The sequence below is a fragment of the Leopardus geoffroyi genome, chromosome B1 (genome assembly GCF_018350155.1).
Source record: "Leopardus geoffroyi isolate Oge1 chromosome B1, O.geoffroyi_Oge1_pat1.0, whole genome shotgun sequence".
Classification (NCBI taxonomy): domain Eukaryota; kingdom Metazoa; phylum Chordata; class Mammalia; order Carnivora; family Felidae; genus Leopardus; species Leopardus geoffroyi.
This window is the reverse complement of record NC_059327.1, coordinates 101,266,519-101,291,978: the sequence shown is the minus strand read 5'-3', so window position 1 is coordinate 101,291,978 and position 25,460 is coordinate 101,266,519. Positions and strand designations below refer to the sequence as shown.

The following is a 25,460-nucleotide window of genomic DNA, read 5'->3' as shown; positions in this document are numbered from 1 at the left end:
GCTCTACCCTATTACTTGGGATAGATAATCTTACTTGACATGTAGTTTTACATTTACTTTAGGGCCGGATATAATTTTGTTATTAACTTTTATGTAATATCATATATCCAGTTAGGAAATATACATACATAAAACCTAAAATTCTTTAGTAGAATGGACCTTATCACAAAAGTATGTACTTCAGTCAAATATCAAATTCATTTCGTAAGAAGCACCTGATAAAAAGCTCCGTTTTGATAGTACCAGGGATTTTTTTTCATAACAAAATATGTTTCCTATCTTAGAACATTAAACTCCTTGGCAGTTTCAGAGCATAAAATTTATTTCAGAATAGAGTCAGTTTTTTACTTAAAATTTTTTTGGAAATGTTTAGATATGTTTAGGTTCTTTGCTTTTTAAGAATCAGTGTGTGTACAATCACTACTATTTGCATAGTTTTGATTGTCTTTTTGTGGAAGATATTGGATACTGAAGATACGGGGAGGGAACAATTTTCACTCTCATCAGTGATACTGAATCAAAATTACAGTTTTAAAGTTTGCAGGTTTAAATGTTGGAATAATGAGTGATTTTGAAATTTCAGAGACCTCTTGATTTCTCTTTGGTCCCAGTCCTCTTATCTCATGATAATGAACATGGCCATTTTACTGGCATTTCCTACTTGTTTTACTGTCATCTCCATTTTTCTGTGCCTACCTTGTTGTGTATTTCACAACTGTATATTCGTAATCTTTGAATTTTTTATGTCTACTGGATATCTGAAACTTACTTGATGAGGCCTTCACTCACAGTTATTTACACTTGAATCTCAAAAAGGAGCACATGTATTTTCCCACAAACTAATATCTCATGTGATCTAAGATAACTTTTCCAGATGTTACCAGGACTGCTCTCTGGCCTATCGTAGAATTACTTCGAAATACATTTATTACTGTTTTTAAGTATGAAAACTTTCATGACTTTAGACAGTTTTACTTTTACCTTTTTTTCATTGTGAGAAAATGATAAAAAGGTTCTTTGAAAGGTTTATCTTGGACACTGTTCATGTAAAATAACCATGAATATGTTAACTTATTTGAGTTTTTTCATTAAACTCATGTTCATTTTTCTTTCAGGTCACACACACAAATGATAAGTGATGTTAAGAAATTTTCTTATTCAACTGAGTTCATACTTTTTTAGATGTAATTATATATCCTACTTACTAATTTTTATTTAACTTTTTTTGTGTGTGTGAGAAAGTGTGTGCATGAGTGGGGGAGGGGCAGAGGGAGAGGGAGAGAGAAAATTTTAAGCAGGCTCTATGCCCAGCACAGAGATCATGACCTGAGCCAAAATCAAGAGTCAGACACTCAACTGAGCCACCTAAGCGCCCCTACCATGGATTTTTATTCAATATACAATTTAGTATAATTTCGCAGTATTATTCAGTTTTTGAATCTGGGTGGAGAATATATTTAATGAACAATGAATGTTCATTTTACTATTTTTTAAGTTTTCCTACATGTTTATTAAAAGTTTCCAAAAGAAAAAGTTGGGCACATGAAAAAATTATTTGTTTTTCTTGGCATTTTCATTGGTCTTTTCATCTTGGTTTGATTATTGCTTGTGAGAAGAGTTTAAAGTACCTATATCATATAGCTTATGTATGCAGAAATGAAGTCAAAGAAGTTGGGAATTTATATTCTATTCTTTCTAGTTTCACTTTTCTATGAAGAAAGTTGGCTTTTGGTCACAACATATATTTTTTTTTCCAAGGGATCTAAGTGTCAAAATTAAATTTGAGCTTTTGGAATAACAAGTCTTACACATTTTGAAAGTAATCAGAAAAATGTAGATAGACAATGAAATTTTCTAGCCAATTGGAAAATACAGGTATCTTACATATATTGAAGGAGAAACTCCCTAACATTTTTTTTATAATTGTAATTACCTTTAATTCCCAAAACAAAGATTTTAAAGACTTTAAACATTTCTTTCTCTGAGTTTATGAAAGAACCCTTTAGCTTCCCCTGTGTATCTTGTCTAAACAGTGATTGAAGATGTAAACTCTACTCATAGTTGAGACTTCACCTTGGCTGGTGTGAACTCTTAATATCCTTTGGCATCTGTATGTGTTCTTGTGTAGACTGTAGCACTTGACATGTGCTTAAGTTTAGTTTGTCATCTGGGTCAATTATATCAAAATATTTTCCAGTTGAAATTTCCTCTCTGCTTCTCTTTTGGTTTTGTCTGGAGTGCTGTAATAGATTAATTGCCCTTGTGTAGTTGGGCTGCTTTAGTTTATGAAGAACTGTTACTGATCCTGGAAGAAGGGTGGTTAGGCCTCTGACAGGGATTTTCAGCAAGTCCTTTATTAGCTGTTATTGGTGAGTATAAGAATATAATGAGCTTAGTGTAGGCTTGACTTTTTTGGGGAAATTTTCTTCTGATACTTGTCTCAGGGAGGAATTGTACAAAATACATCTCATTTTCAGGACACTCTGTATTTTATTTAAAGCATGCACAATTCAAAGTACTTAACTATTTTTTATGTAACTTGATCCCCTACTATTCTATTATCAGAGGTACAAAATAATCAGTTTGGTAAGTTCCAAGTTTATCTTTCAGCTTTTACTTTTAAATTATGTGGGCTGGTTTAGAAATCATAGAGTTTCTCTTTTGCAGATACTGTGTGGAAGACTGCATAGATACACCTCTTTTATATACTGAATGCTTTAAGATTAGTTTCTAGGATTACAAATAAGTATAATAATGTTTAAGAAAGTGAAATGCCTTTTCAAAGGTCAGAGTTGTAGTGATGGTACTGAAATTTGATCAGAGGACTTTCTGACTGCAGAGTCTAAGCTCTGACCCACTATATTATACAACCTTCCATTTTACTTTTTTTTTTTTTAAATTTAGTGTCTAGTGCTTTTTTCATTAATTACATCATGTTACTAGCAAAGGTAGTTCGGGCAGTTTCTATAGGGTAGGTTCATAGAAGTGTAAAGATGTTTCTGGGACATAGTTCAAAAAAATTTGTTTCTGCAGGACAAAGAAAACTGAGAAAAATAACATGGCTTTAGAGTAGAAGTTAGTTAAATTAATAAGAAAGAGTAATTACTGCCAGAGAAACAGGAACCTGATGAATAAAATAGAAGTTGATAGAGCATGTGACTCTTAATTTTAGGATCGTGAGTTTGAGCCCCACATTAGGCATGGAGCATACTTAGAAAAAGAAAAAATAAAAGAAGTATATGGAAGGAGACTAGTGGTTGAATAATGTGGAGTTTGAAATTTACATATTACTATATAATTTGTGCTCTTGAAATTGTATTACAATGAAAAGAGCACTAAGCTAGGACTCAGTTTTGTTTGATTCCTAACCCTTGCACTTTTTAGTTCTGTAGCCTTAAATAAGTTCTCTTGGTCTCAGTTTTGTTTGTTTTATCTGTATAGGCTCTTTGAGAGGATTAGGATATTAAGAAGTAAGTGAAGAAACTTTGGAGGGCATAACAACTCAATTCTTTATGTGTGGACTATAGATACTTATGACTTCTGTATTAAAGGGTTCAATATAGAAAAGGGGGTAGGGAAGAGCTACTTGATAGTGGAGACCCCTGACAAATGCTACCTCAGCCAGGTGATTAGTCATGTTGATAGTGTGACAAGAATGGCACTTTATTTCTGGGGTCTTTCTCCCAAACACTCATAATCTGTGTCTGAGAAAAACAGGCAAAACCAAATTGAAAGATGTTCTATAAAATATCTGATCAGTACTCCTGAAACTGTCAAGGCCATCAAAAGTAAGGAAAGTCTGGGAAACTCACAGCAAAGAGGAGCCCAAGGAGACATGATAGCTAAATATAATGTTATGGTGGTTTTCTGGATGAGATCCTAGAGCAGAAACAGGACATTAGATAAAAACTAAGGAAATCTGAATAAACTATGGACTTTAGTGAACTATTATTGATATATTATTATTAACTGGTTATAACAAATATACTGTACTATTATATGATATTAATAATAAGGGAAACTAAGTGTGCAGTGGGGGATTATGGAGTGGTGTATGTAGGAACTCAGTACTATCTTAATTGTTCTGTAAATCCTAAACTTTACCAGAAAAGGTCTATTAATTAAATAAAGAGTTTTATGGTCAGAATCACAGACACATTACAGACATTTAATGAATATAACTGAAGTTAAAAAGACTGGCTTATAGTTCTGTGTACTGCATTATACAGAAAGAGTGGAATATATGGAAGGAGAAAAATCATGGGGGAGGTTGCCAGGTTCTAGGGTAAGGGCTTTGGGGGAGACCTTCTTTCCTATTCGTCATCCCCCTGTTCATAGTGATAATGGAAAGTTCCTGGGAAGATAAAGCCCTGAGAGGAAATTGGCTGGGGAATCTGGGTGGGTTTGGGACTTCCCTGAGCTTGCCTGTTTCACTGCATTTCTCAGTTGAAGCCTATAAAGGAGTATGTTGGTTCTGGCCCCAGACCCACACCCCAACATTATAAAGAATACTTTCTTTGAGTGTTTGGGTTATTTTTTCTTTCACCTTAGATATAGCTTCTAATTTAGAGTCTCACCAGGAGCCATGTCCAGATTCATGCCTTTTTGGACCCTAACTCTTTATTCTCCTTCTGTAGGTTTATTTGGGCTCATCTAGATTCTGATACCTTTTGAGATTCTATTTAATTTCCTTTAGGTTTTTTTTTTTTTTTAACTTTAATAATTCCCTCAGCTTTTCTCCAAGTAGTGTTCTTACATGCCCCATATGCTTAAATTGGCAGTTATTTGCATCATTATTAAATAAAGATATATACTTAATTTTATCACTGTTTGAATGGCTATTAGGGAGTGACTAATAGTAATCAAGTGTTAGGACAAATAGAATAATGTGCTATTGTCAGTATCGTAAAATTATGTAGAAGTTAGTTTGGATTTACTTAAATATGGCATTATTTGTACACTAAGCTGACATGTTAAAGTTGAAGCATCATATGTTAAACTGAATCTTAATAAATTTTGAGCTTATATCAGTCAATAAAACCGCTATGTAAAAGAAGATGTCTTGATGCAAAAATATTGTATAACATTTGGCTAAAAGCAAAAAATTACAATAATATGAACTATAATAACAAAACTTTTAGCATTTTGAATCTAAGAAGACTTAGATTTAAAAAAGAGAAGAATACTTTCAGACTTCTAAGAAGTTTACTTCATAATAGAAAATTTTATTATTGGGTTGGTTTAATTTTTTATTCATGGATTCCGGCTGAGAGAAATTAGTCATGTTTTCCTCCTTTTAATTCTCTTTTGAATGAAATTTAATTGAAGTTGAAATATTATAATTTTGTGTCTATAATATTTTAAAAATTATTTGTAAATGTTTAACACACATAGTTGTGTAATTCAGATTATTAAGTGGTATAATTCAGATGATTATAATTCTGTGTGTTCTGTGTTCTGTGTTTCTGTGCATGTACAGATGTAAACAAAGATGCAGTAGATGGGCTCTTTGCTGTCTGTCAACTCATAATTTAGTGAAAGAGACATTTGACTAAACATGTGATATAATGAAATGGGTAATATTTAGAATCTTGATGATTAATCATATGTGAGAAATGAGAAAGAAAGAGAGAAGTCAAAGGTGATTAAAATTTTTACTTTAAGTGTCTAACAGATGGAAATATCCTAGCTTCAAAAAGTTAGCAATGAGGAAGAGAAGCAGATTAGAGGTGGGAGAGCAGATACCAGACTGGGATTTAGCCATGTGGACTTTGAAATGCCGTTAGAACAATATGGCACATATGTCCAAAAGGCCTTTGTAAATATGGGTTTGTAACTCAAGAGAAAGGTCGTTTCCAGAGAGATGAAAGCATGCAAGGTGAGAGCCAGTGTTTGCAATTCTGTGTTTAGTAAAGGAGATGGAGAATGACTAGAGTGGTCAGCAGTCATATAAAGGGTTTTTGTGGGCATGTATATACATTCACACGTTATAGCCAGTTGAATTGTAGTCAGCATGGTGCCGCTGTGTAAATTCTGAAATGTGTCATTTTTGTTTCCTGAATGAATAAATTGTGGGGAAGGTTTGTGTTATATTTTTTTGAGAGGAACAGCTTGAATTCTGTTCCCTTGTCTGCTAGCCCCTCTCCCTCTTTAGGGTTTTTACTTGCCCAAGGCATTTCTTGCCTAGTACTTGATGCCTGTTTTCAAACCCTTTGAAGTGCTTTCCCGAAATGGCCTTCTGTATGTGCTGATGCTGTACTTTTTATTAATTTTCAAGATCCTTTACTCTTATTACATATATGTAATTCCATCTCATGTGAGTTTGGGTTTTTATGAGCATATTCCATAACATTTAACCATAGTTAACACTTAGGTTAACTTGCCTTCCCTAGACATTTTAGAACTTATAAAAGCTTGGTTTGAATTGTAATAGCCAAAAGCAACAGGCAAGTGTCAGACACATTTAAAAAGCCCTTGGGAAGACTGTAAAAAACCCAGTACTGATTAAAGGGGCAAAATTGCAAGAGCATGAAGTATAAATATTATATTTGAGTTTGTGACTTGATATGGTATAAAATCATGAAACAGTAAAAGATAAGTCAGATTTAGTTTTCACTGGATTAATAGCATAGCTGGACAAATATCTTTACATGTATTTGTGTTATATTTGTTTAGTAAACTTGAGCACTTGAAATCTTAATCATGGAAACATGAAAAATAACACTACTCCAAAATAAGACTATTTATGGTACTTTTTTATTTTTGGTAGTTTTTCTTGATCACCCTTGTGAGTGAAGCAAATTGTCTAGGCAGGTGAAATGTGGCAGCACTAACAAAGCACAGTTATTTGGTAAGTAAAATTGAAAAAGAAATTACCGTATCTAGTCAACCCCATCTATTCTATATGCATTTATGTATTATGTATTTTAAAGAGTTACAAAAAAACTTATGAGCAAATGTGGGACTCATAGACCATGCTATACATCTCTAACCCTTATATGTTGATGTAAATGTTCTCTTGTTTATAATGGATATCAATAAAATTCTTATTTTCAAATAACCCATGTTAGCAGCTATTTATTGAGAATTAACACTTTGCACTTGCTGCTTGTTCTGCTCTCACAGATACCTTTGAATCTGAATTGCTGGTACCACGTAAAATCTTAAGGGCATGTTTCCTTTTTTAAAAATGTTTTATTTTTAAAAGGGCTTGGAGGGGCACCTGGGTGGCTCAGTCGGCTGAGCATCTGACTTCAGCTCAGGTCATGATTTCACGGTTCGTGGTTAGTTTGTGTGTGTGTGTGTGTGTGTGTGTGTGTGTGTGTGTGTGTGTGTGTGTGTGTGTTGTTGTTGTTGCTGTTGTTGTTTTTAATGACTTAAAATTATTTGCTTCCCGGTTCCTGGTCTCAGAGTCAGGTCTGGGCCTCAGGGACGTAAATCTTGATGCTGTCCGCACTCTCTGTGGCTGAGTTCTGCCACACGGAAGCTGCCTGCTTGGCTTGCCAGGAGTCTCTTGCGGGCCTCCTGATGCTGCTTGTCCCCGACATCGGAGGTCTTGTTGTGGCTCGCTGCCGGCTTGGATTTAGCTGGCTTCTTTGGAACTGGAGGGGGTGTTTTCTTCTCTTCCTTCCTCTTCTCGGGCTCTTGAGCTGATAGTTTGGAACCTGGAGCCTGCTTCAGATTCTGTGTCTCCCTATCTCTCTCTCTTTGTCTGTCCCCCACTTGTGGTCTCTCTCTCTCTCTCTCTCTCTCAAAAATAAATAAATAAACATTTAAAAAAATAAATAAAAGGGCTTGGAGAAAATAGAGGACATTATAGTTTTTAGAAAGAATGGTCTGGGAACCAAAATCCTGCATTTTTATTATCATTTCTGCCATTTAACTTTTTCTAGGACTTTTGACATATCCTTCTTTGTGCTTTGTTGTCCTCTGGTTTTCAGTGAGGTAAGTTAGACTAAATAACTCTTAAAGCCCTTCCACTAACAACATTCTGAGTAGTTCTCACAATGCTTATATTCCAATCTGGGGCTTATCCTTTGTTCTTGTTGGTTGCTAAACTTTTAGGCCATTTTCTCTGATTGTCAGGTGTAATTGTTAAGAGACTTGTACACCAGTTCTGCTGTTTATTAAGCTGTGTAACTGTGCAGATTACTTAAACTTTATATATTTTTTCTGTAGAGTTCTACTAATAAAGAGTATTTACCTCAGAGGACTCCTGTAAGCATTGGGGGATAATACATATCAAGCATTTAGCAAGATTTCATGAAATTAGTTAACAGTAGTTGCTACTTTCTTCTGATTTTAAGATATGGATATATATTTGGCTTCAAATGGAAAAAAACGTATAGCGTCATAGCTTATGATTCCTTAAGTTTTCTGTAAGAACAAAATGTATATGTCTTTGAAACGGAATTTAATCTTTTGCAACTCTTTGTACCAGAATATAGTAATTTTTGGCAGTTTGAGCTTTAAGCTCAAACTTTATAGAATTCTAGACCTATGTGACATATCAGTGCAGCTACTGGGTTGCATTTTACAGGCCATGATTCATCAGTGTGTTATTCTATGCAAAATCTTATGTTCTGTAGGGGCCCTCAGAAGTCATTTTTATTACTGCTATGACTTTATAATGCTTGAATTATTCCAACTCATTTTCTTTACAGTACAAATTCTTAGGTTATACTTTCAAAACTGGTTGTTGTTTTTTCCTCTTTTGTTTTGTAGAAAAAAACACACATTGTTTCTTATTCATAGGTTTCCTGTAGCTTACCTCTATGTAGTACGGTAATGCCCCTTTACTGATTGAGGTCAAATGCCGTATGTTCACATTTTCAACATAATATCAAGTCTGTTTGCCTGTACATCAGATATTTAAAACATTAATCTTTCCATTATCAGTAGCTGGATATTGATATTGTATTCTTAGAGATCATAATCTTATACTTTTCAAACCTGAAGTTCAGGTCATCCTTTTTAGAACCATAATCTGTGGAAAACATTAATCATTTTTTTCAGATTCTCTAGCTGCTTTCCTTCAGTTAAACCAGATAATTAGAAAGCAGCATATATGCAGTGTATATATTGCCTGAATTTAAAGATACGTCTTCACTGGATGACTATCTTATTTCATGCCCTTGACTTTTATGGAGAGTTGCTGTAAGAACAATAACAATAATGCAGACATGATAATCATTACATTAAAAACAACAGTGACACCAGCAATTTCCTTTCTGATTCTTATCATGCCACACTTGCCTAATTAGTTACCCTAAATGAAGTAACATTCTGCATAAAAATTTCTCACCCTTTCCTCACTCTATCCCCTCTAAATCCACTCTCCAAAAAAGACCCATTTTCCTAATTATCTGAAGGATACAGGAGTGCTGATTCATAGGCACATATGTACCCCAGTGTTTATAGCAGCACTGTCAACAATAGGCAAATAATGGAAAGAGCCCAAATGTCCAACACCTGATAAATGGATTAAGAAGGTGTGGTATTTATACACAATGGAATACTACTTGGCAATGAAGAAGAATGGAATCTTTGCCATTTGCAGCAATGTGGATAGAACTGGAGGGTATTATGCTAAGTGAAATAAGTCAGTCAGAGAAAGACAGGTCTCAAATCATATGTTTTCATTCATATGTAGAATTTGAGAAATCTAACAGAAGACCATTGGGGAAGGGAAGGAATAATAAGATAAAAACAGAAAGGGAGACAAAGCCTAAGAGACTCTTAAATACAGAGAACAAACTGAGGGTTGATGGCAGTCAGGGATTGGGGGGGATGGGGAAGATGGGAGATGGGCATTGAGGAGGGGACTTGTTGGGATGAGCACCAGTTGTTCTATGTAAGTGATGAATCATGGGAATCTACTTCCAAAGCCAAAACTACACTGTGTATACACTGTATGTTTGCTAATTTGACAATAAATTATTAAAATAAAAAAATAAAAATCTGCCCCCCAAAATAAATAAAGTTTGTTTTATTGAGTGGGCCCTGGTTCTTGTTTTATTGTTCACTTTCTCAACTCCTTGTCTACAGTCTCCTTTGGGTAAAAGTATAATTTATCATATTGCAAATGAATAGCACTTGCTTTATTTGTTTGACTTTGTATATTATGAAAGGGCAGACATTGTTTTGCACTGAAGTGCAGGACTAAAAATGATCGTGTGAGGTGAAACCAGGCAAAAATGATCAATGGAGAATATTACAACTGTTAAAAGACCTTTAAAAATTTGGCAAAACATTAAGAACTTTCTTACTCTTGGTTGTAAATGTATAAGGTAGTGCATTTTGGCTGTATAACAACAGCTTCCTTGCTGGTCTCCCTTCTTCCAAAGTGTCTTAGTCTAGCCATTCATTTATACTTTAAAAAAAATTTTTTTTAAATGTTTATTCTTGAGAGAGAGACAGACAGAGGACAGAGTATGAGTGCAGGAGGGTCAGAGAGAGAGGGAGACACAGAATCTGAAGCAGGCTCCAGGCTCTGAGTTGTAAGCACAAAGCCTGACGCGGGTCTCGAACTCACAAACTGTGAGATCATGACCTGAGCCGAAGTCGGATGCCTAACTGACTGAGCCACCCAGGCGCCCTCCACCTTTTTAAAAATTTTTTTTTCATTCATTTATACTTTTATAGTCCCACTTTATGAGGACACTGTAGTTCATTTACCCATTTTTTAAATTGAAATATAGTTGGCATGCAATGGAGCCAACTAATCTTCGACAAAGCAGGAAAGAGTATCTAACAGAAGAAAGATGGTCTCTTTAGCAAATGGTACTGAGAGAATTGGACAGCAACATGCAGAAGAGTGAAACTGGACCGCTTTCTTACACAATACACAAAAATAAATTCAAAAGGGATGAAAGACCTAATTGTGAGACAGGAAACCATCAGAATCCTACAGGAGAAAACAGCAACCTCTTTGACCTCAGCTGTAGCAACTTCTTACTTGACATGTCTTTGAACGCAAGGGAAATAAAAACTATTGGGACTTCATCAAAGTAAAAAGCTTCTGCACAGCAAAGGAAACAATCAACAAAACTAAAAGGGAACCTATGGAATGGGTGAAGATATTTGCAAATGACATCCGATAAAGAGTTAGTATCCAAAATCTGTAAAGAATTTACCAAACACAACACCCAAAAAAACAAATAATCCAGTGAAGAAATGGGCAGAAGACATAAATAGACACTTTTCCAAAGAAGACATCCAGATGGCAAACAGACACAGGAAAAGATGCTCAACATCGCTCATCATCAGGGAAATACAAATCAAAACCACACTGAGATACCATCTCACACTGGTCAGAGTGGCCAAAATGAACAAATCAGGAGACTATAGATGCTGGAGAGGATGTGGAGAAACAGAAACCCTCTTGCACTGTTGTTGGGAATGCAAATTGGTGCAGCCACTCTGGAAAACAGTATGGAGGTTCCTCAAAAAATTAAAAATAGACCTACCCTATGACCCAGCAGTAGCACTGCTAGGAATTTACCCAAGGGATACAGGAGTACTGATGCATAGGGGCACTTGTACCCCAGTGTTTATAGCAGCACTCTCAACAATAGCCAAATTATGGAAAGAGCCTAAATGTCCATCAACTGATGAATGGATAAAGAAATTGTGGTTTATATACACAATGGAGTACTACGTGGCAATAAGAGACTCTTAAATACAGAGAACAAACAGGGTTGATGGGGGTGGGGAAAATAGGTGATGGGAATTGAGGAGAGCACCTGTTGGGATGAGCACTGCATGTTGTATGTAAGTGATGAATCACTGGAATCTACTGAAGCTAAGACTATACTGTATGTTAGCTAATGTGAGAATAATAAAAAAAAAATTGGCATGCAATGTTATACTAATTTCAAGTAAGTATACAGCATATTGTTTCGACAATTCTGTACATTACTCATTGCTCATCGTAAGTGTAGTTACCATCTGTCATACATTATTATAATATCGACTATTTCCTATGCTGTGCTTTTTATCTCCATGACTTATTTATTTTATAACTGGAAGTTTATACTTCTTTATCTGTTTCACCCATTTTTATATTAATGAATTTCAGGTTTAGAGGTTTTTTTTTGGCTGCAAAAAGTGCTTCTGTAATATTCTTGTATATGTCTCCTTGGGTATATGTTCAAGGGTTTCTCTGGTGTATATATACATAGAGGTTATTGTTATTGAGCATGAACATCTTAAACGTTACAAGGTATTTTGAAATTGCCTTCTTGTAAGTATCAATTTTTTCCCTTAATTTTTTTTGAAAATTTTTTTTAATGTTTATTCATTTTTGAGAGAGAGACAGAGAGAGAGATACAGAGTGCAAGTGGGTGAGGGACAGAGAGAGAGAGAGAGAGAGAGAGAGACACAGAATCCAAAGCAGGCCCTGTGCTGAGCTGTCAGCACAGAGCCCAACGTGGGGCCCAAACCCACAGACCACAAAATCATGACCTGAGCCAAAGTCAGTCGCTCAACCAACTGAGCCACCCAGGTGCCCTTCCCTTAATGTTTTGATCAGTTTTCCTAAAATTTTGGAGTCTTAAGTTTTTTACTCACCAATCATGTCATTGATATTTTTGATGACTTTGAATCTTGTTGACAGAAATGAACTATTTCAAATTGTGTGAGATTAATCTAGATAAGAGGTCAGCAAATTACACAGCCTTTGGGCAAATCCAGCCTGCAGCTTGTTTTATTTTTATTTTTATTATTTTTATTTTTTATTATGAAATTTATTGTCAAATTGGTTTCCATACAACACCCAGTGCTCATCCCAACAGGTGCCTCCCTCAATACCCATCACCCATCCACCCCTCCCTCCCACCCCCCATAAACCCTCAGTTTGTTCTCAGTTTTTAGGACTCTCTTATGTTTTGGCTCCCTCCCTCTAACAGCTTGTTTTAATCTAGCCCTTTAGTTAAGTATAAATTTTATATTTTTAATGAGAGGTTAAAAGAAAAAGAAAAATGTGACACAGGCCGTATGTAGCCCACAGAGCCTAAAATATTTATTGTCTGGCTCTTTATATGTTGTCTTTCTTAATTCCACAGTACTTGAGAAATGCCTTCAAGTTTATTTACCTCCCTGCTGGCTGTAAGTGTAAATTTTGTGTTCCTATCACATAGTCTAACCTGTGTATAAAAACAAGCTTATAAAATGATTTGGTATTAAGTTGTTGCTGTTTCTTCAAAGTCCTTCAAAATGTGAAAACATTCTGCTTCAGCATAACCAATATTTCATCATCTTCATTGAAGTTAAATCTATTTGGGACTGCATTATTTAAGAAATTAAGATAATTAAGTCATCAGTGTTAAGATTAGAATCGTGAACCGTGTTCTATTTTTGGGGAAATAAGCTTAGAAACAACTTCATTGTGTAAACGTGATTGCTTGGAGACAGTTTAAGTACCAGTGTATAAACAATCGGTATACCAATTATAAAATTTTGTCATCAAAAGCACTGTCCCAAGCAAGTTTTCTTAATAATGTGTTTGCTTACAGATGGTTTATGTGTTCCCTGGTTTATGGTGGATTTCAGTCTGCGATATAGAAGTAAAAATACCTTATATGTTAGATGATATTTTATAATATGTCATACTTAAGCTTTTAATACATCTGCCCCTAATTAGCCTCAAACACTAATTTTTTTAGATCTATTACTCTGAAATAATTTTGAAAAGATTATTTTTAAAGAGGAAAATAGACATAAGTAGAGGAGAGGTTTTTTTGTTGTTTTTTAGGGAACCAATTAACTTTGTTAATGTTATATAAAATTTACTCATGCATAATCCTCGATTAATAAAAAAAAATCAGGTAGAAAGATAGGACTGTCTCTCTCGTTACTTAAGGATTTCAGTGTTGATGCTATCAAATAACTCAACTGGACCTGACTAATGGCAGTATCTTTGGGGCAGCTGGTTTTGGTCACCTGAACATTGAGATACTCTTCCTATTCTTTTCTTATTCTTATCCTTGACTATTCCACCCTGATCCCCATATGTTTTAATGTACTCGTTTGTTACCATATTTCAGTATTTTTGAAGCACCCATTGTGGAGGTAAGTACACAAAAACAGTATTAAAGATTGTCTCCTTTTTCATCAGGCATATTTACACCCATAATTTTTTGCTCAATTGTCCCTTCTGTCTTCTTTTGGATTAGTCAAATGTATTCTGTTATCCTCTCTTATCTCCCCTATTTTCTTAATAGCCCAACTTCTTTGTTTTACTTTAAGAAAAATACTTGCTCTAGGTTTATAGTCTTATAGTCTATATATAGACTTAGTTTATAGTCTACCTTGGAATTATACTATGCTACTTTATATATATAGTAAGATTCTTAACATTTACTTTCCTTTGTGTTATATTTGTTCTATAGTTTATCTCTGCATGTGTATAAACCCCACAATATATTATTACTTTTGCTTTAGATGGTCAATTATCTTTTATTTTTAGATGTTTATTTATTTATTTTGAGAGACAGCACAACCAGGGGAGGGTGAGAGGGAGAGAGAGTCCCAAGCAGGCTCCATGCTGCCAGCACAGAGCCTGACGTGGGGCTCGATCTCATGAACTTTGAGATGGTTACCTGAGCCGAAATCAAGAGTCAGACATTTAACCCACTGAGCCACCCAGGTGCCCCACGATGGTCAATCGTCTTTTCAAGAAATTAATGAGAAAAGGAGGATGTTATATTTAGCCACATAGCCACGTTTCCAACATTCTTCATTTCTTTGTATTTGATACACATTCCCCTCTGGTTTAACTTCCTTTGACATTTCTTGTAGTGGAGATTTACTGATGATAATTTCCTTCAGCTTTTGTTTATCTGATACAGTCCTTTATTTGCCTGCAGTTTTTTTTTTTATTTTTTTTTTGTTAACATTTATTTCTTTTTGAGACAGAGAGAGACAGAGCATGAACAGGGGAGGGGCAGAGAGAGAGGGAGACACAGAATCTGAAACAGGCTCCAGGCTCTGAGCTGTCAGCACAGAGCCCGACGCGGGGCTCGAACTCACGGACCGTGAGATCATGACCTGAGCCGAAGTCGGACGCTTAACCGACCAAGCCACCCATTGCCTGCAGTTTTTAAGGCTATGCTATTCTAGCTTCACAATTGTTTTTTTGCAGTACTTTTGCTCTGATATCACCTGGCTTATATTGTTTTGAATGAGAAGCCAGTAGTGATTCTTTTGTTTATTTGTAATGTGTCTTTATATTCTCTGACTTCTCTTTAAGATTTTATCTTTATTGCTGGTTTCCAATAACTTGATGTACTTGGTATAATTTTTTTCCCCATTATATTTGACATTTGTTGAACCTTTTAGATCTGTGGTTTCATTGATTTTATCAAATTTGTGTATATTTTTGTCTGTCTCCTTAAGCTTTTTTCTTGATCTCCAATTAGACTTATTTTAAATCTTTTTATATGGTTATACAGATTCCCTTAGTCATTTTTGTTCAGTCTTTTTTGTTTCTATGCTTCAGTTTGAATAGTTGCTCTGTCTTCAAGTTTACTGATTTTTCACTGCTGCAGTTATTATATTTATAATACCTGGTCTGCTAATTTTATCATTTCTATTATTTCTGGGCCTAAGAATATTGAATCTTTTTAAACTTAAATATTTCTGTCTGTAGATCAAGGTGGGGTTTTTTTCTTCTTTTTTTTTTTTTTTTTGAACTCTCTATAGAAAGTTTGCAGGAGTAGTCACAAATAATTTTGTTTTTCTTTAAAGCATTTGAGATTAATTTGCTGCTGTATGCTCCATTACCCTGAATGCTTTAATGTGTATTTCTACCAAAAAATACATTCTGGTCACATAGCCATAGTGCAAACCATCAAATTAAAAAAGAACATTATTATTACCATATAAGTTTTATCACTTGTCCCTGAACTGTCTTTTATGACAGAATGATCTGGTCCGTAATCATGTGTTATATTTATTTGTCATGTCTCTTAAGTCTTCTTTAATTGAAAACAGTCCTTCTCAGTCCTTCCTTTACTTTCATGACATTGACATTTTTGAACATTACAGGTCAGTTATTATGTAAAATATCTCTCAGTTTGGATTTTTCTGATATTTACTCATGCTTCAATTCAGATTTTACATAGAAATAATGCTATGTTCTTCTCATTGCATCCTATCAAATGATACTTGATTTCAAATTATCCCATTACTACTAACGTTAACTTTGATTATGATGGTGTCTGCCAAGCTTCTCCACTGTAAAATTACTGTTATCCCCATGAAGTTCATGTTACTTTGTGGATAGTTACATTGAGACTGTATATCTTGTTCCTTAACAAATATTTCATTTATTTATATTAATTTATATCTTCATCGGCTCATGAATTTCCGTGCTATTCAGTGGATCAGCATTCATTTACCAACATTTGTGTTGATGTCTCCATTGTATCACTTTGGCCAGTAGGCTCTTTTAGCCTGGTATTTGTGTGCTTTTGGCAGTTTTACGTCTCTCTGAGCACTTTCTTGCAGTAAGATTTCCAGACTCATTTTGTACTTTGCCTTTCCCAGCCTTGGAATCTGCCATTTCTTTAAGACGCCCTGATGCCTTTTGGTGGAGAATTTGGAAACCAAGTTTTTAAAATTTAAAAGCCGGGCTCTGGGTGCCAGCTGTGCTTATTGCTATTGGGGTATGGCTGTTCTCAGGTTATCTCACAGAACAGAGCTCAGGAATACACACACACACACACACACACACACACACACACACACACACACACCCCACACCCCCCACACACCACACACATTTTTATCTATATTTATTTAGCTAAGTATATTGAAAATCTTGAAATTATACTGATAATTCCAATGTCAGTTCAATATAGCAGAATTTATTCTTATTTTCTTTATTTATATGTTTATAACTCCTCTATTAATAGTGAGAAGCCTGGCTACTATCATCCTTAATTATTTATTTAATCAGTCATTCCAAATAAAATTCCCCTGTATTACCTCTGCTGCTTTTCTTTCAGAACAATCATGTCCCTCACCCACTGACTCCCCAATGACATTTAATATTTTTGAATGTTAACATTTTTTTTCTTAAATATGTAAAATATCATATATTGTATGAAAAACAGTGGGCCTTCTTTTTTTATTGCATACTATCTACTTTCTCATGGTACATAGTCCTCACATCACAAGAAGTCATGGGGTATTAAAAACAAAAAAACAAAACCCTGTTGTCCTGAGAACCACAACTGTTCCCTTCAGATACTAGTATGAAGTTTGTTCTATAATGCCAAATGTCCTTCTCATCTATGGAAACTTTCTCTCAATGTGCTCATTTGAATCAACTGGTAAGAGCATGTTTGGCCCTGCATTTTCAGTGTCTAGATGGCCAAGTCAAGTGAGAGCAGAGAGCTTGAGAGTGGCATTTGTATAGGCAACACACAGGGACTGTAAGATAATATCATGGATTACATGACTTCCATTCAATTCTTAGGAATTATCATGGAGTCATAAGAAGAGTAGCCCTGAGGTTTTGTTTCTTGTCACAGAGTGCCATTGATCTAGTGGACTGGGTTCCAAAATGACATGTAGACCTACTCGGAACCAGTCTCTGGTTAGACCTGGGAATACTTGGATGGTATCTCTTTGTTGGTCTCCCAAATTAGACTGTTCTATCTTCAGTGCCTAGCACTGTGCCTGATACAGAGTAAAAGAAGTATTCATTGATGAATGAATGAAAGACAGATGAAGAAGAGGTTAAACTATTTAGCCACAGCTTTTCCTTTGTACTGATGTCTAGTTTCTGGGACAGAATGGCTTTAATATTTGAGGCATAAATAACACCCAATGTAAATAAATATGCTATAAAGGAACCAGCTTAATTAAGAGCAGATTTTTATTTTTCTCCTTTTTCCTCTTTTACATATTCATTTTCTCTTTCATTGAAAGACATATATATGGTTGCATTTTTATAAGGACACTGAACAGTTGTTCTCTTTTCATGCAGGGGCCTGAATTAATGAATAAATATGTTGGTGAATCTGAAAGGGCTGTTAGAGAGGTAAGATGATTATGTCTTTGTGTATGGTTTCATTTTGTTTTGGGTTACTGATTCTGAAATTTACAAATCAAAATTCTAGTGGTGTATTTTTTCTTCAGGCAAATACTATTTTATTATTTAAAAATACAATTTTGAGGGGCACCTGAGTGGCTCAGTGGTTAAGTGTCCAACTTTAGCTCAGGTTATGATCTCATGGTTCATGAGTTCGAGCCATGCTTCGGGCTGTGTGCTGGCAACTCAGAGCCTGGAGCCTGCTTCAGGTTCTGTGTCTCCCTCTCTCTCTGCCCCTCCCCCACTTGTGCTCTGTCTCTCTCTCTCTCTCTCTGTAAAAAATAAATAAAAATGTTTTAAAAATTACAGTTTTGATAATCTACAATACTTTGTTTTTGTCTTTAAACATCATCATATTACAAGCCGTTAGTTTTACCAAATAAAGATTGTAACAACTGCCAGAATTTCACTAAAAATGAAAAAAAAATGTACATCTGTACTTATAAGGAATGCTTGATCTCAGAATGAGATTTAAATCCTATAAATTATGTAGTCCTTTAAATGAAATGAGCTTAGTATAAAAAAATTTCACTTTACTCTCATTTTAATTGTTTTACCTTTGCCTAGTGATTTAGACAGTGCATTCCCCCTCTTCTAAGATTTACAGTTAGTGCTTGATTGTTTTATTTTTCTTGAGAGAGAGTAGGGGAGGGGCAGAGAGAATCCCAAGTAGGCTCCACACTGTTAGTGCAGAGCCTGACATGGGGCTTGATGTCACGAATTGTGAGATCATGACCTGAGCCAAAATCAAGAGTCATCTTAAACAACTGAGCCACCCAGGTGCCTCAAGCCAGCTCCTGATTGATAGGCTACTCATTCATATCGCGGAAGCTACACAACTGGTAAATTCATGCAAAATCAGGGCACTTGGACTTGGGTAACTACAGTAATTTGACCACAGGTTTTGGCTTGCTAAGCAGAGGTTAGTCTGCCTCACACAGACAGCCTGTATTCTTTCAGAAGCTAAGCAAGGACAAGAACACACAAACAGCAATGGAATGGATGGTCTCCAGGAATGGAATGGATGGTCTCCATTTGTGAATACCTGGGTGCCAACCCAAGAGTATTAGAAATTAGAATACTTCATTTTTCATCTGAGAAAAAAATTTTAAGTTACTTTTGTCCTATTTTTTTATTTCTTTAAAATGTAGACAATGGCAGTTGTAGGAAAAAAGAAAATGTTTATTAATAATGTTACGATAACGGTTTTGAATTTTTATGATCATGATCCTTGTGACCAGAAAATGGGGGTCTAGGTTACAGGAAACACACCTTTGGATTTCTTTCTGCCTGTGCTGATTTTTTCTAGGCCATTTCCATATGTTGCCCATCACCCCCCCCCCCCCCCCCCATGGCTGTCTGGCCAGTCTTTAATGTTGATAGTCTGATTGACTTCTGATCTAATCAGTCTATGCTCTTTCAAGTTTTTTTTTTTTTTTAATTTTTTAATTTTTAAAATTTACATCCACATTAGTTAGCATATAGTGAAACAATTGATTTCAGGGAGTAGATTCCTTAATGTCCCTTACCCATTTAGCCCATCCCCCCTCCCACAGCTCTGGCTCTTCGAAGTTTTGATCATTTTTCTTGTCCTGGCTTTACATCAATCATTACTTTCCCATACTGTCTTCAGAGAAATGAGCAAGGAATGTGGCTTTGGGGTTTATGGGTATTTTATATGCTAAGCTATAACTGATTTTACATGTTTATGGCTTTTCTTTTAAACATGTGTTTATGATAGTTAATAATAGCTGTCATTTACTGAGCTCTTACTATGTTCCAGGCACTGTGCTAAATGCTTTGCATTCTTTTTTTTTTTTAATTCAATTCTTAAAATAATTTTCTGAGGCAAGCATTTACCATTATCTCCACTTTATAGATGTGGAAATTGAAGTTTAGAGAAGTAAAGTTACCCGCTGAAGGTCATGATTGGGCTGGTTGACTTGTACATAATAGATTTAGTTCCTAACAGTTTTCAAACTAAAACCCAACTGCAGAGTTTCTGAAGTTTGCTAATCTTTAGTTAATGTGGTACTTTTTTCACCAGATCTTCCGAAAAGCGAGAGCAGTGGCTCCTTCCATTATTTTCTTTGATGAACTTGATGCCTTAGCAGTTGAAAGGGGCAGGTAAGAAATATTTAATAGGACTGCAATTAAATATCAGTGATTACATTGTAGAGGATATAGTATTTCTTATACAAATTTTATTTATCAATGTATTTGGCCTCCATAAAATAATTTTTAATTCATGTAAGTTTTTTCTTATATCCAACTATTTTATGTTCTCATTTTATAATACTTTCATATACGTTTTTTAGAAGTGTTTTTTAATGTTTATTTATTTTGAGAGAGAGAGACAATGAGAGAGTGAGGGAGACACAGAATCCAAAGCAGGCTCCAGGCTCCAAGCTGTCAGCCCAGAGCTGCACATGGGACTTGAACTCACAGACCACAAGATCATGACCTGAGCTGAAGTCTGGCGCTTAACCAACTGACCAGCCAGGTGCCCCCATATACCTTTTTTTTTTTTAAGCATTCATATCCATTTGGGGCATTTGAGTTAATTTTCATAGTTTATTATTTATAGATACCCCTGTTTACAGAGACCCCCCCCCAGCACTGCCTATCAGAATTTTGGTTGTTATAAACGTATGATAAAAACTATAAGCAACACTCCATTAAAAATAATTATACAATACAGTAAAACCAATTATAATAAAAGATTTTAATACTCTCTAGATTAGATCATGTTTCCTAAAATATAGTTACAATAGAATAAAAATTAGTGTTAATAGTTTTATTCCTGAATCTCAAGCAATAAAGATTATTTATATCATTTCAAATAACGTGTATATACGTATACAGATGTATGTACGTGTATGTGTGTGTATGTATAGGTGCATGCATGCACGTGCACTATTTTCAAGTATGATTTTTTTCCTCTACAAATGTTTACAGGTCCTTTTAAGGATTATGTGCTGTAAATACTTCATGTAGAGAATGTTAATGTGTGTGCTTTGTGCACAGCTTCCTGATGTATATATTTATTAGAAAAGTTCTGCTGATGATAATTACAGTGATGGTAGAAGGCACCTTGTAGGTCCCCAATATTAAAGTCTATAAGAGGCATTGGTGCTCTCTTCCTTCCTGAGGAGAGCTGCCTCATGAGATGAGTATAAACTGTCATTAGGAGACTATTATAAGAGGTAGTCTGTCCTACTCTTCACTCTACCCATTCAATATCCTGCAATACCGACCAGTCTTTTTATTTTATGAGTTGAAGTACTTGAATTCTTTTATAACTTCTGAGATGAGATACGACAAAAGGTTACAAATAGCTCAAGTTCACCTTTAACTACAAGAGAAGAAAAAGGAAGCCTGAGAAGTTTGCTGAAGTAGCATGACCTGCCACATATTTGTGACATCACAGACCTTTTTGGAGCCTAAAAAAGGAATAGGGTAGGATACATTGTTTAAATATGAACCAGATGGGAGGTAGAGTATGTAGCAGAGTTCTCATAAAATGCTTTTGAAATATAGTGGTGTGAGAAACCAGACAAGGCATTTGATAGAAAAATCCTGTTTTTGCAGGCAGTTTGGCCCAGTAGGAATTGGGTGCAAATATATTAAGAGATGCTAATGATTTACAGCCTCCAGATATAATTTCCCCTACTAGTCTTCATCATGTTGTATATTTATACCTCCCTCCCTCAGTGGCTTGTTCAAGCTAAATTCAAATAAATTCAATGCTGTTTCCTTTGTATAGAAAAATTTTTGGTCACATTTGTTGACATTTTAGAAAGCAGCAATGAGGCTGATAAGTAAACATAATGCTAATGGTCCACTGTAGAGATTTTTGGTTGTACCTTTAGTGCACTAAGTCTTCTATAGATTGTGTTTTATAGCCATAAGAATCTCAAAGAGAATGCTATCCTGTTTTCTTTGTTTCTAAATTTTGCGATGGGCTAGCATTACCTAGAAAGTGATTGTTTTATCTAAGTAGAATGCTGGCACCTAAAAACTAAAACATACAAAGCCTACACATGTATGTTTTTGTTCTTCGGCTATTTGAATTGTACAGTTTCTAGAACTTTAAAATAAACAGCTATTGATAGATAACGGTATAAAATTCTGAAGGTACTAAACCAATTTTATGCATTGTTAGAGAAATAGAAAACATAGAAAAATTAAAAATTCCATAAACTAGGAGGCATTTCTACATAATAGTGTGATATAGAATAGTTATTGCTTTCATTTGTTCAACAGTTTTATGTTTCCTGTGATAACATTCAGATCAAACCCATATGACTAGTTCAGAAATGATAGTGCATGAAAAACTTCTTATCAAGATTTTAATTTCTAAACTTAAGATGTTTAACAAATTGAGCAGAGAATTGATGATATATGCTAGTCCTTATTATCCTGTTTGGTAAATCAATTATTTTGACTATTTGAAGTTACTCAAGTTAGCTATGAAACTGAGATTTGCCGCCAGCAAGCACATTGTAAACAGAGCATAGGTATATTGTTTGCTTAGCTTTAGAAATATTTGTGCTTGTAGAATGAGAGACTTTTCATGCTTATGTAGGTATCTAATGACAACCACTAGTTTCTCCTCCTCCCTGTCCCATTTAAGTTTCTTTGAGACTTGAAAAATAAATAAGCCTGATGTCTTTTTCTGTATGCCCATTTTAATTATGGATGTTCTGAATTCATACTGTGAGTTGGAGGAAATGTTATAAGATTCCTTTTACAAAGTGTTTTAGTGATCTGTATAAGATTTGGGAAAATTGAAAATGCTGTTAAGGTAGCAGAGTACTTTGGAAAATAGGTATTATGTCTGGCAGTAAAGCACTGAGGTAGGGAAGAGCTAATAATGATATTAGCTAGTATTCATTTAGTGCATATTATGTACTAGAAACTGTTCTAAGTGTTTTATAGGTAAAGAAAAAACTCACAGAAATGCCCCTGCATTAATGCAAGGTAGGATACTTTACATTTGGCAATTGGCCCCACTACTCTGCCTCATCTCCCAGCTAGCTTAAAAATTTACCCTTTTCAAGGTTGTAGTGGAGAGGAGAGAACAAGCTGGGCAGTAAATCATCAGTCAGCCTTATCTGAGGCAGCAGTCTGGTCCTCAGAAGTGAGTCCCCATATACTATATTCTCTTAGCCCAGTCTCCTCTGATGGAGGCAATGGCCACTGACTAACTGGGAGATCCCTAGAAGAAATTCCTCTGTCTGAGACATTCCATCTAGTTAGGGGATCCTGAATATTCCTCGTTAGATGACATTGATTGCCTGGGCAGAGCAGATATACTCTGAGCCACTTTTCGACTCGACTACCATACCATAGATTCCAGGATTCCAGGTGTAAGTAGTTAACTAACCTTTCAAACTTGTATTTATTGTGCATTTTCTCTGTGACTTACTTTAGTAATGACCCTGTTTGTCTAACTGAGCTATTGTTAGATTCCTTTGCAGGCATTCATTCAGTCACTTGTTCTGTAAATATTGATTGAATGCTCATTCTGCAGCAGGCTTTATGTTGGGGATAAAACAGTGAACAGGGCCTAGGACAATTTCCTTAACCTCTCTATGCCTTTGTTTCTTCATTTGTAAAATGGAGATGGTAGTAGTAACAAATTTTAGGTTGTTAGAATGAAATACACGTAAAGGGCTTGACATAGTGCCTAGCATTTTAGTAAGTGCTTAAAAAACTTTAGTGTTTCTTATAATTTCTTCATAGATATAATAATAATACCTATTATTATTATTTCCATATAGATAGAAATATAGTAATAGACATAGAAATGGATCCTGTCCCAACAGAAGTTACATTCTAGTGGGTGACACTGAAACACTTGGGAAATTAGAAAACGTGTTCTGTGGATGGCAGACACTATGGCATTTTGTCAATCTAAGACGCCTTCAGTTGTAAGACAAATCATTATCATAGGTACTCAAGGAAAATGTAGCTTTAAACTGTGATATGGTGCTGAGAAGTCAACAACTCCAAGAGACATTCTGACCTCAGACATTTTAAATATGAAAAAAGTTTGTATCTTAGAGATAGAAAAAAGATAGTATTGTTATTTGGGAGAAAGATGATCTGTTCTGGTTTATAAAAGTGGTGCTGTTAAATAAAAAATGTTCTGGATATTGTTTTATGAATAGAATATAAAAAAGTTTATTAAATACATAGAAAAATGAAAAAGATGAAGTGCAAGTTAAAAGCTGACTGATGGAATGATATCTTCTGTGAGGTATTGGAGAATCTGTGATATTAATAACTACTTTCTTGTATACCTGTTATTGCGATTAATAGTCCAGAATTGGTACTTGGAGTGGTTTGGGAAAAAAGTAAGAAGTTCTGAGCCAGCTTTCATTGAAAGTGAAGGTTCCAGGCTTAGCAGCATTCTCAATTTTAAAATAACGGTCAGAAAATTGAAGAGCCTCCTTTACAGCATATCCAGATTTCAGGTGAATTCAGTGAATACATGACACTAAGCACTGTAGAGGAAATTTTTGCGCACTTCATTTCTCTAAATGACATTCTCAATGAGGGTTATGCATTTTTCTAATGTGATATTTATGGTAGTTTTAAAATTTTCATAAAATCATAAAATTTTGTTGCTGAAAAAGTTCTTAGAAGTCATCTAGTGCAACTTTTATTCTTCAGAAGAACAGAAGCCCTTAGATGTTAAGAGAAGAGGCACATAACTCCTTTGTGGTCTAAACAAGACTAGAACTCATGTCTTCTGATTCAGTGCTCTTTGAACTATACTGCTGCTGCCTCTTATACTGTCAGGATTTGAGACAAAAAGTGTGTTTGTATCATATCATATACACATGAGAATAAAGATTCTCATGTATCTAAATATTTAAAGAATATTTCTTTGTGTTTGAGAAACTAACAATAACTGCTTATTACTTTATTTATTTTTTAATTTTATTGAAGATTTATTATGAATTATAAATTTAATTTTATTAACATTTATTCATTTTTGAGAGAGCATGAGCGGGGAAGGGGCATAGAGAGAAAGGGAGAAACAGGATCTGAAGCAGGCTCCATGCTCTGACCTGTAAGCCCAGAGCCCGACGTGGGGCTCAACTCATAAACCACAAAATCATGACCTGAGCTGAAGTCGACTAAGCCACCCAGGCGCCCCTAAATACTTTTAACCACTGTTTTGTAAATCTGTGTTTCAAGTTGCTAAATTAAGTGCCTATTTCCTGGTATGCAGATTTTCCTAATTTATACTTAATTGCCTCAGATATAACATAGTTTTGACATTTTTAAACTCTTAATATTAAACAGAAATGCTAGGGAAAAGAGCACAAAAGAAGAAATACAAAAT

General features: G+C 35.0%; 1 protein-coding gene across 4 annotated transcripts in view; it reads left to right on the top strand.

Moving 5' to 3' along the window:
- Positions 1-25,460, top strand: part of SPATA5 (spermatogenesis associated 5) — a 374,748-nt gene that overhangs the window by 75,183 nt on the left and 274,105 nt on the right. For all 4 annotated transcript variants that reach the window (XM_045468189.1, XM_045468183.1, XM_045468197.1 and 1 more), the window contains exons 12-13: positions 17,996-18,049; positions 20,148-20,227. In XM_045468189.1, coding sequence (XP_045324145.1) covers positions 17,996-18,049; positions 20,148-20,227 — 134 coding nt within the window. The remainder of the gene's footprint in view (positions 1-17,995; positions 18,050-20,147; positions 20,228-25,460) is intronic.